The following is a 12478-nucleotide window of genomic DNA, read 5'->3' on the forward strand; positions in this document are numbered from 1 at the left end:
TTAGAAATGACCACCGAGTATATTCTGTTTATTGTTTATGATTTACACAGAAAATGATGGGCTGGGGTTGTAGAACAATAAACCAACCATTACATTTAGACCTGGGCTTTTGAAAAACTTGCATTCCATTTTAACAATTCATATGTATCTAACAAATACATAAATCCAGATCACAAATAATCTTAAGAGTTAGAGATAAACAATTAAGAAACACAAAAGAAAACCACATAGATCTACCTTTAAATATCAGCATTCATATTACAAGAAATAAGAAAATGTTAAAAAAATAAAATTAGGTTAAGTCACAACATAAAATAGAGAAATAAGATAAATGCTATTTTATTAATATTCATACTTATTTCTAATTTACCTTCATATAGTCTTAACTTTTTCAAAAGGATCCAAGATATGACCAAATAATATTTTAGTATCTGAACTTGCCAGCCTTAGCTATACCAGAGCTTGTTACCATGAAAATCCTAAAACCTCAATTTTCTTTTTCCTTTTTAAAATTTAAGCCAACTCTTACTCAACTTTTCTCCTTCACAGCAGCTGTTTATAGATAGTAGGGAGCCAAGAATGAAGGACAGTAACAGATGGAAAGCAAAAAGTACAACAGCTATCTTAAGTTCTGCTCTCAACATTGCTGGTTGAGTTTGGAACCAAAACCTCGTAACAACTGGCAGATAATAGCTAAATCTTAACAGGCAAAGAAGAAATATTTTCTTTGGGACAGCTGCTATCTAGAAGAAAACCAAGGTCCCTTAATATAGTCTAAATATAATGTGTGGCTTATTATAGAGAAATCTTTAGCAACGTAAGTTTAACCAGTAAGCGTCACAACTGATCAACAGTACTTAAAAGGAAACAAACAAACAAAAATCACACTAGCCACAAATTTCCACAATATACATATGAAATTAATTTTAATCTGATTTGACTCCTTGACACTAACTGATCATTAATGAAATATGGTATGGAAAGATCACAGAGTAGAAAACAAGCAAAGATTAGTTTATACAACAATGACTATATACATCAGAGGGAAAACATGCTAGCTAATGCAACATTAAGGCCTGAATGTAAGCATTTCCAAAGTCACAGAAGCCCCAAAGAACTCCTAAATTACAAATTCATCACATTACATGCATGCAATGTTCACTTTTGTTTTACCCATAAAAGGATACACAGTATTTTGCTGTAAATACCAGACACATTTACAATATATGCAAAAATTAGAATGCAAGTGTTATGTTCCTTATATTTAAGCCTCAAATGTGCCAACAGTGAAAATTCATTTATTTTTAAAAATGAAAAAAAGAGACGGGATATAAATACTCAGAGGAATTACACAAATAAGATGTAACTCTGCATTTGGGAAGCCATATAAATATTCCTTTCATGTGCCCAAACTAAATTATCAATGGACCAATTAGATGGACGTACACTCACTATGTACTTTACTGTTTTACTTGCTCAAATGTGATATTCTAACAGTCATCATTCTCTAGTGTTAACATCAAATCACATTTGTAAGTGAACTATTATGTCCATGTTTGCACATACTCTTCTACTGTGTGTGATTACCTAAAGGAGACACTGTGCATCTTAGTTTGGGGTTATATAATTACAAAGATGACCCTGTGCAAGTTTTCAGACCTTCCAAAATACTGTAGAAGCAAAATTACCTTAAACTAACTATATCCAATATTAAACAAATGTGCCATGAGTGTTCTGGGCCTTCAAGTATAATTTTTACCAAGGAGAAACAGGTTGAGTGAGGTTAGAGAGGGTTTCATAAGGCCATCTAATTCAGCTCATTGTACCAAGCCCTGAGCACACTAGATTCTTTGTATGCTTTACTAACCTTATGTTAAGCACATCCACTGGTTTCATTAAGGATTTTACTACCTAACTTTATTTCAGGGGGAGTTACTTCTAAGATTTAAAACTTTTGTAATGTTCTGGCCAGAATTTTAGCCTTCATTTGGCATTCTGAAAAGTCCTAATTTTAAACAAAAATGGACTTTCTGAAAAATTTCTCAGCATATGAACCAAGAGGTTATGGCGTAGCAAAACCAAAGGGACTAGTGAAAAAGCATATTTTACAATTTGTTTCATTTCCAATGAAACCAAATTTTACTACTGTTGTGAACACAGTCTTAACATTTGATGCAAACAGGAGCGCTTAATTATAATCACTTAGTGGCAGTATTATAGACAAAGCCAGTAACGTATGCCACACAGATGATTATTTCTTCTGGAGGAAGTCAACTGATAAGCTTGGCTTTACAATTAATACAAACATATTCAACTAAAGAAAATGGATGCACTGTCTCAACATTCAGCTTGAAAATGTTTAATACTTTCTGCAAACCTAAATTTAGTTTAGAAAGGTTAATATTCTTTCTAAACTATGGCATATACTATATATAGCTTTTTTAAATATATTTATATATAATTATTTGCACATGAGATTTAGAAGGAATTTGCAGATTTACTTCGATACACTGATCTCATTTCAACTGTTAAGGTTTAGGGCGCTTCTGCAGTACTGTCATTTGAAGGTGGGGCATCAGGATCAGGCTCAGAGGAAGGAGCTGCAGATGCTTCAATAACTGCAGGTGGGAAATGACGGCGGCACACAGGGCATGTTCCCGACTGGAGAAAAAAAAAAAACGTTAAGAGCCACCAGAATCATCTTAACTGCCACACAAATAACTTAATAAAGAAAAAACAGTATCATTATCCTAATAATAAATATCTTAACAACAAAAAATAAACTTCAAATCCACACAATGCAGAAAGACATTATTTTCATACTATTCCCTCTGTGCCCAATCAGACTCTAATTTCTTTGAGGGTAAACAATGTCTCTTATTAATGTTCATATCTTTAAGGTCATTAATCCTCCTTCATTTAGTGAGTTTTAATTAAGAGCTGCTAAACTCAGCGGTGATGCAATGGCAGAGGGTGAGCAAAGAATCATGGCACATGTCCGCATGGAGGTCAGAGTTTAGCTTCAACAATAATCTGAACGGAATTATCATTATTTTGTCTATTATGCATTTATTAGAGAAACCACAGACCTACTTTAATTCACATCAAATCATTTATGATTTATTTATCATTTATGATTTGGTGTGAATTAAAGAAGGTCTATGGTAAATTAATGTAGACCTATGGCAAATTAAAGCCCCATTTTAGGGTAGCACAGATATGTCAAAGCAGATGGACTTCAGACTTTCTTTCTAAGCCATGACATTTCTTTCCAAAAAGAGGTAAGAGTGTTAGGTGCCTTCTAAATGACAAAACAATCAGCCACAGACCTTGGAGGGAAGGTGGGGAGGGGAAAGCAGTTATACTAGGAGTACAACATTCTAGGACCAATGGATGATTATAGAGCTACATTATCTGATAAAAGATTATCTGGTCTTTTTTCCAAAGAGGACTCCCTGCTGGAAGGGAGGCTGAAGAGATCATGCTGTTTGAAGGCGACAAAGAACTGTATCTTGGGAACATTCTCCCCAGAAAAAAAGCAGGAAAGGCTTCACACTAAGATATTTCCTGACAGGAGAAAGACTGAAGAGACTGTTACCTTGAGTTACAGCAAAGTCTCAAGTATAATTCAAGGCTGTACAACATATATTATGTTTACCGTTTAAGAATTCATTTTAGGCCGGGCGTGGTGGCTCATGCCTGTAATCCCAGCACTTTGGGAGGCCGAGGTGGGTGGACTGCCTGAGCTCAGGAGTTCGCAAACAGACTGGGCAACATGGTGAAACCCCGTCTCTACTAAAATACAAAAAATTAGCTGAGTGTGGCAGCGTGCGCCTGGTAGCCCCAGTTACACAGGAGGCTGAGAAAGGAGAATTGCTTGAACCCGGGAGGCGGAGGTTGCAGTGAACCGAGATAGTGCCATTGCACTCCAGCCTGGGTGACAGAGCGAGACTCCGTCTCAAAAAAAAAAAAAAAAATTCATTTCAGCAAACATTTATTGTGTACTTGCCATATAGATTGGGCCCAACAGTAACATTTTAGAGTCAAATAGATGAGCGTGGTCTTGGTGAACTATGTACTAGCTATTTAAACTTAGATAAGTAACAATCATTAGAAAACAGGAATAAAGATACCAGTAAGTCCTAATGTTCTGTGAGGATTAAAGGAGAGATCATGAATCATTAAAGAGGAATCATCTGACAGTGACTGACACACAGCAGGCACACAAAACACTGCTTCTTAAGTCTCTGAAACTATCGTGGGAGTTTAAAGACAGAATTTATTAAGGACAGAAAAGGTGGAATTTAAACTGCGCCTACCTATATCATCTAATCTTACAGATGGTATAGGGAAAAATCATGCCAGACTTCAGGAGCAAATGTATAGAAACATAAGCAAATGTACAGAAAAGTAAATCTGAAGAAACAGGTTGAGGTCTAAATCACAGAAGGTCTTGAATGTCAAGATTAAAGCTTCAGATTATTCCACAGGTGACTGAAGGTCTCTCTCTTTCTTTTATGAGAAGGGAAGTACATGATCAGAACTGTATTTCATAAGAAGCCTTTAATGATGGAATGATAGATAATGAAGATTTGGAAGAGTGGGGGGTAGGAAGGGGGGAAGATAATGAGAAATTAGTTAATGGGTATAATGTATGTTATCCAGGTGATAGGATATCCTAAATGCCCTGACTGGACCACTACGTAACCTATGCATGTGACAAAGCTGCACATGTACCCCACAGATTTATGCAAATAAAAAAGAAATGAAAAGAAAGTACCTCTAAAGTAAGTAAGGAAATAAAGTAGGTAACTACAATAGTAGTTAAGACAACAAAGGTTGAAGGTCTAATGTATGGGAGTGGAAAGAAATGAGGGAATGGACCTCACAGACTCAGCCACGCTCAATATTGTTAAGAGTTGGTGGCTCTGCATTTTCTGCTTCCCCACTAATTTTAATAACACCTACTTTCACTACCACCACCATCATGTACAGACAGTGAAAAAGTCATTTTCTACTCAATTCTAATTTTCATTAGTAATAAGTTTACCATTACTTTTCCTACACTATATGTTTACTATGTGCCAAATACCATATTAAATTCATCACGAATTACCTACTTTAACTCTTATAAAAACCCTACAGGTTGGTATATTGTACAATACAGCCATCTAGGCTTTATTAATAAAATGCCAGATAAATAGGTCAAGAAAAATCACCTAAAATATTATTTCCCAAATTATGTTCTGGGAGAGGGGAGAGAGCAAGGAAAACAGTATTTTAAAACTAATTCAGAATCCAGCATTATACCTCAATCCAGAACGCCAGGAAGTCTCATGAGACTTGAGACACACATGATCTCTACACAGGCAATTACTCCTCAAATAGTACATGTTAGCACATGCTGTTTACTAAAGACTGCTAGCTCGTCTTTGTAACTTGCATCCTAAGTTTGTATTTGTGATTTTGTTGTTAATAAAATAAAAAATCTCTAATTTCTAATAACAGCTTTCATCTGATTTGTAAAATATTTACTGGGCACTTACTACCTGCCAGGCACTATGGGTTATCTCATATACAGATATTTTATAAAATAACAGTGAACATTTCTAAACTGGATTTCAGAGATTTTAAGTGGAGTTTTGAGAACAATGAAGTGGCAAATAGAAATAGAGGAACAGCAAGAAAGGAAAAGGAAAAAGAGGGAAGGAAGGAAAGCAAAGGGAAAAGGGAAGGAGAAAAAAAGCACTGGTTATAGGGGAAAAAGATAGTTGTATTCCTAAGTAGATAATCTGGGAAAGTGACTTGGGAATTCCTAGTGAGCTGGATGGTAAATATCCTTTATGCAAAAAAATAGACTTCACAGAGAAGACTGAAGTAAAACACTCACTTTATTTAAATAATTCAAATATGCTTAAGATTTATTGGGCAAATATTTGAAGGCAATATATAAAAACTGGAATAGGAGCTATTTGGTAGGTTATTAAATATCTTTCATATACATTTCAGAAACACCAACCCGTATTAGCAGAATAGCTGTATATTGTTATAGTACTTTGAGTAGTGCCAAAGGCTTCTCTGCTTGAGATACTTTTGAAAACACCAAATTTCAAGGTTATGATTAAAATTCTAATCAGCTTTATTCTAAAATAATTTTCAGATATTTAATCACTTCCTAAAATGATTAAAAGCATGTTATTGTTGGCTATGTTGTTTTTAGACAATGTTAATAAAATAAAATACTTCCATATTATCCCTGATTTGTAATCATTAAAGGCAACCAGTTTTTAACAATGAATTAAAAAGTACTACAAATTTGTAGCTAAATAAAACAGGTTTAAAAGATACTACCATTGGCTGGGCATGGTGGCTCACAACCTGTAATCCCAGCACTTTGGGAAACTGAGGCAGGCAAATCACCTGAGGTCAGGAGTTCCAGACCAGCCTGACCAACATGGCGAAACCCCATCTCTACTAAAAATACAAAAAATTAGCCGGGCGTGGTGGTGGGTGCCTGTAATCCCAGCTACTTGGGAGGCTGAGGCAGGAGAATCGCTTGAACCACAGAGGCAGAGGCTGCAGTGAGCCGAGATCGAGCCACTGCAATCCAGCCTAGGTGACAAGAGCGAAACTCTGTCTCAAAAAAAAAAAAAAGAGATACTGTTATTATTCACTTGCAGAAGACACTATTAAAGTATTAAATTTTAAAATTTTAAATTAATTATTCTATCACTCACCTTTTGTAGCCAAATTGAGACACAAGGTTTGTGAAAGAAATGGTGACAGGGCAACTCTGTTGCTATATCATCCTTAATATACTCACTGCAACAGATTGGACAGCATTGTTCCTGACCAATAGCTGAAAACAACAAATAATTTAGATCAATCACATATAGTTCAATTTTAATAAAACTGAAAAGCAATATATTATACTCAGAGAAGATACCTCTGAAAGACGAAAGAGCCAATCTTTGATCAGTTAATTGGCAAGCATTTCTGTCAAATACTTGGCAATTTGGAATCTAATAAATACTGATTTTGTAAAAAAGCTGACAAAGGAACATTTGTCGCAGTCTATCACTTGAAAATTAAAAATATTCTTATACTAGGTGAATTTGTAAGCATCTGGTTCTAATAAACAAATATTTAATCATCTAGGTACACTGATAATATACTTAAATGTGCAATGTGTTCCTCAACATTTGAGATCAACTCTGCCCTTACCAGTGTGATCTTCAAGAACAAGGGTCTCTGGAAGACCATCGATGCTTTCCTTACTGGCTGGTGGATTGGCCACCTCAACATCCACTGCAAGAGACTCTAAATGTGCCAAAGCAGTCTGAAAAACAAAAGGTACAGTTCTTTGTTAGGAAATACTTTAAAACAGTAACAGAAAACTATTTTTTAGGGTATCTTCAAAATTATATCACCATTATTCTCTTCTTGTTAGTTTCTTTTGCTTTAGTCCTTTGCTCCTTTTGCCTCTTCAGAAGAAACTACCACCATCACCAACAAACCAAAACATTAAATATACACGCAGAGCCCAACTTTCTACATGTGAAATAAAAATATATCTTGTCTCGGCTGGGAGCGATGGCTCATGCCTATAATCCCAGCACTTTGGGAGGCCAAGGCGGGTGGGTCACTTGAGGTCAGGAGTTCAAGACCAGCCTGACCAACGTGGTGAAATCCTGTCTCTAGTTAAAAAAATACAAAATTAGCAGAGCATAGTGGTGCATGCCTGTAATCCCAGCTACTTGTGAGGCTGAGGCAGGAGAACTGCTTGAACCCAGGATGTAGAGGTTGCAGTGAGCCGAGATCATGCCATTGCAATCCAGCCTGAACAACAAGAGCGAAACTCCATCTCAAAAAAAAAAAAAAAAACCCCGGGTGCGGTAGTGTGTGCTATAATCCCAGCTACTCGGGAGACAGGCAGGAGAACTGCTTGATCCTGGGAGGCGGAGGTTGCAGTGAGCTGAGATCACCACGCACTCCAGCCTTGATGATAGAGCAAGACTGTGTCTCAAAATAAATAAATAAAAATCTACCGTGTCTCAATAATCATCTACTTTTCCGTATTCATATTTTGAAGGAGTGGTTACTTTTTCCAACTATTGGTTCCTATGTGAGATCAATAACATGAAAGAAAGTAATAAACATTTTAGAAAGGTTCACTTCATGAAAGATAAAATGTGGCTGAGGCTACTAGATGCTCCAAGTATGGAAGCAAATAATGCGCTCCTGAATGGCTGTATCTACTACTGGCATGGATTTGGCACACCCACATTACCAGCTCACAAGTATTACTAGGTTATCTGGGTTGTGAATTTCATTTACAGGTTCAAATACCTATGTCAAATTACTGTTCTAACAAGGATGGAAAGAACATCAGATCATGTGATCATCTGGTATGCGTCATCCTCATCCTTTCTGGCTCCAATTAGACTAGAACAGCAGTTGAGACTTTCGTCTTTTTGTCTGCAACCTGTACAATTACTTGCTCTTGGTGCACATGCTGCTTCGCCTGCCTGGTGCTTTCTGTCTATCCTTTAAGTCCTATCACTCCCTCAGGGACTGCATAAGTCCTATCTCAGGAAGCCTGTCAGTGGTCCTAGACTGCACTAGTATCCTTCTGAACTGCTACTGTATTCAAAGAATTGGTATTACACAGTTTAATTATTACATGTTAGTATTATATCCTAATTACAGCATCGTAAGATTATGGAGCTATGAAAGACCTTGGCTTCTTTGTAGGGATGAAAAACTTGAAGGAAATTTGACAACTATCAAAACTGGGCCTCCCATCCTGGTTGAAGTGCAGAATATTGTAGCTGCTACAGAAAACAGCCCAACAATTCCTCAAAATTAAAAACAGAATTATCACATAATCCAGCAATTCTAGTTCTGGGTACATACCTAAAAAGAACTGAAAGCAGGGACTAAAACAAGTATCTGTACACCCACGTTCACTGCAGCATTATTCACAAGAGCCAAAAGGTGGAAATAAATCAACTGTTCATTGATGGATGAACGGATATGCAAAATATGATGTACACATACAGAAGAATATTACTCAGCCTTGAAAAGGAAGGAAATTCTAACACATGTCACAACATGGATGAACCCTGAAGACATTATGCTAAATGAAATAAGCCAGTCACAGAAGGATAAATACTGTATGATTCCTATATGAGATACCTAAAGTAGTCAAATTCATTGAGACAGAAAACAGAATGGTGGCTGCCAGGGGCTGGAGAGATGGGAAAATGTGGAGTTACTGTTTACAGCAATGTGAATACACTTAATTACACTGAACTGTACACTTAACTGTAGCAATAGTAAATTTTATGTTATGTTTATTTTACCATAATGAAAAAAAAAATGAACAAGCCAGGTTTCCCATATAGAAGAAGAATTCTGCCTGACAGCTTAGCTAACACTGTATTCTTTTGGACGGCAAACTTAATATTTTATACATGCCTAAGGTTCTACGATAGATATTCCCGAAAAGAAATTGAGATAACTTATAATAGAGGATTACAACTTGCTTTGGGCCAAGCCTAAAGCAAAATCAGGACTAAAAAAGGAAAAAGCAAAAGGGTTCACCAAGAGTTAATAAACACAGTTAATATTATTGAACACCAAATTTGACTCTGGATATGCAGAGAAACATTGCAGAAAATAAGACACGCTGCTCCAGTAATTGAATTATTGCTTCTCAGCTCCAAATACACCTTTCATTTCTGCTCTTTGAAAACAGACTTGGGCATTTAAAATATTTTCCCTTTTGTTAGCCGACATGATTTTAAGTTTTGTCAGTAGAGGGTGCTGGAGAGACACTGCACACGGAAAGGACTTTGCTTCCTGGTTCCCTTGGGCTTGCCCCTGCAGTGGGCCAGGCTTCCCTGTGCACAGATGGCTTCTCCAGCATCAGGCTCCTCCAGTGTGGGTGGCTTCTCCAGTGCCTGGCTCCTGAAGCACATGCCACTTATCCAGTAACTGGTAATTGCAGGACAAGGTGGCCAGTAGATTCTCCTGGTACTCATCTTGGGTGGTTCTGCAGCAGAGTACCTAGGGGCTTGGTCACATCACTGTGAAGCTTCTCTGGTGCCCCAGAGGGCAGATTCTTGCCAAGTTCCAGAAGGCAAATTTCCAGCAAGTTCTGCCAGCGCAGTACCATAAATACTCCTCCGTAAGCCATGGCTGTGTCCTTCCCAATAAGGTCTGGCTTTCAGCCTTAGAGGGGAGGGAAGTAGAGTGCTCTATCTCGGCCCTAAAGCTGTTCCTTAAATCTGCTAATCCTATATTCTTTAGAGTTTGCTTTATTTCCTACTAGCCAATCCTTTGGTATTCGAAACTTCTGTTGTAGTTAATATTTACAGTAAATTTTCCCTGTTCAAATTACTGTATTTCTCTCTCGGGACTGAACTCAGACTGATATAGAATTTGTATTAAGAGTGATCCCAGGACACATTTAAAGCAGTGTGTAGAGGGAAATTTATAGTACTAAATGCCCACAAGAGAAAGCAGGAAAGATCTAAAATTGACACCCTAACATCACAATTAAAAGAACTAGAGAAGCAAGAGCAAACACATTCAAAAGCTAGCAGAAGGCAAGAAACAACAAGATAAGAGCAGAACTGAAGGAGACAGAGACACAAAAAACCCTTCAAAAAAATAAATGAATCCAGAAGCTGGTTTTTTGAAAGGATCAACAAAATTGATAGACCACTAGCAAGACTAATAAAGAAGAAAAGAGAGAAGAATCAAAAGATGCAATAAAAAATCATAAAGGGGATATCACCACCGATCCCACAGAAATACAAACCACCATCAGAGAATACTATAAACACCTCTACACAAATAAAGTAGAAAATCTAGAAGAAATGGATAAATTCCTGGACACATACACCCTCCCAAGACTAAACCAGGAAGAAGTTGAATCCCTGAATAGACCAATAACAGGCTCTGAAATTGAGGCAGTAATTAATAGCCTACCAACCAAAAAATGTCCAGGACCAGATGGATTCACAGCCAAATTCTACCAGAGATACAAAGAGGAGCTGGTACCATTCCTTCTGAAACTATTCCAATCAATAGAAAAGGAATCCTCCCTAACTCATTTTATGAGGCCAACATCATCCTGATACCAAAGCCTGGCAGAGACACAACAAAAAAAGAGAATTTAGACCAATATCCCTGATGAACATCGATACAAAAATCCTCAATAAAATACTGGCAAACCGAATCCAGCAGCACATCAAAAAGCTTATCCACCATGATCAAGTTGGCTTCATCCCTGGGATGCAAGGCTGGTCCAACATATGCAAATCAATAAACATAATCCATCATATAAACAGAACTAAAGACAAAAACCACATGATTACCTCAATAGATGCAGAAAAGGCCTTTGACAAAATTCAACAGCGCTTCATGCTAAAAACTCTCAATAAATTAGGTATTGATGGGACGTATCTCAAAATAATAAGAGCTATTTATGACAAACCCACAGCCAATATCATACTGAATGGGCAAAAACTGGCATTCCCTTTGAAAACTGGCACAAGACAGGGATGCCCTCTCTCACCACTCCTATATAGTGTTGGAAGTTCTGGCCAGGGCAATCAGGCAGGAGAAAGAAATCAAGGGTATTCAATTAGGAAAAGAGGAAGTCAAATTGTTCCTGTTTGCAGATGACATGATTGTATATTTAGAAAACCCCGTCGTCTCAGCCCAAAATCCCCTTAAGCTGATAAGCAACTTCAGCAAAGTCTCAGGATACAAAATCAATGTGCAAAAATCACAAGCATTCCCGTACACCAGTAACAGACAAACAGAGAGCCAAGTCATGAGTGAACTCCCATTCACAATTGCTTCAAAGAGAATAAAATACCTAGGAATCCAACTTACAAGGGATATGAAGGACCTCTTCAACGAGAACAACAAACCACTGCTCAATGAAATATAAGAGGACACAAACAAATAGAAGAACATTCCATGCTCATGGATAGGAAAAATCAACTTCGTGAAAATGGCCATACTGCCCAAGATAATTTATGGATTCGATGCCATCCCCATTAAGCTACCAATGACTTTCTTCACAGAATTGGAAAAAACTACTTTTAAGTTCATATGGAACCAAAAAAGAGCCCACATTGCCAAGACAATCCTAAGCAAAAAGAACAAAGATGGAGGCATCATGCTGACTTCAAACTATACTACAAGGCTACAGTAACCAAAACGGCATGGTACTGGTACCAAAACAGAGATACAGACCGGTGGAACAGAACAGAGCCCTCAGAAATAATACCACACATCTCCAACCATCTGATCTTTGACAAACCTGACAAAAACAAGAAATGGGGAAAGGATTCCCTATTTAATAAATGGTGCTAGGACAACTGGGTAGCCATATGTAGAAAGCTGAAACTGGATGCCTTCCAAACACTTTATACAAAAATTAATTCAAGATGGATTA

The 12478-nt window shown here is 37.2% G+C and overlaps 1 protein-coding gene across 2 annotated transcripts in view; it reads right to left on the reverse strand.

Annotated features, from left to right (window-relative positions):
* Positions 1-12478, reverse strand: part of PJA2 (praja ring finger ubiquitin ligase 2) — a 73827-nt gene continuing 61349 nt past the window's right edge. For both annotated transcript variants that reach the window (XM_025387844.1, XM_025387845.1), the window contains exons 8-10: positions 7225-7339; positions 6738-6859; positions 1-2661 (exon numbers count right to left, since the gene is read on the reverse strand). In XM_025387844.1, coding sequence (XP_025243629.1) covers positions 2536-2661; positions 6738-6859; positions 7225-7339 — 363 coding nt within the window. In that variant the 3' untranslated portion in view covers positions 1-2535. The remainder of the gene's footprint in view (positions 2662-6737; positions 6860-7224; positions 7340-12478) is intronic.

This window comes from Theropithecus gelada, chromosome 6 (genome assembly GCF_003255815.1).
Source record: "Theropithecus gelada isolate Dixy chromosome 6, Tgel_1.0, whole genome shotgun sequence".
Classification (NCBI taxonomy): domain Eukaryota; kingdom Metazoa; phylum Chordata; class Mammalia; order Primates; family Cercopithecidae; genus Theropithecus; species Theropithecus gelada.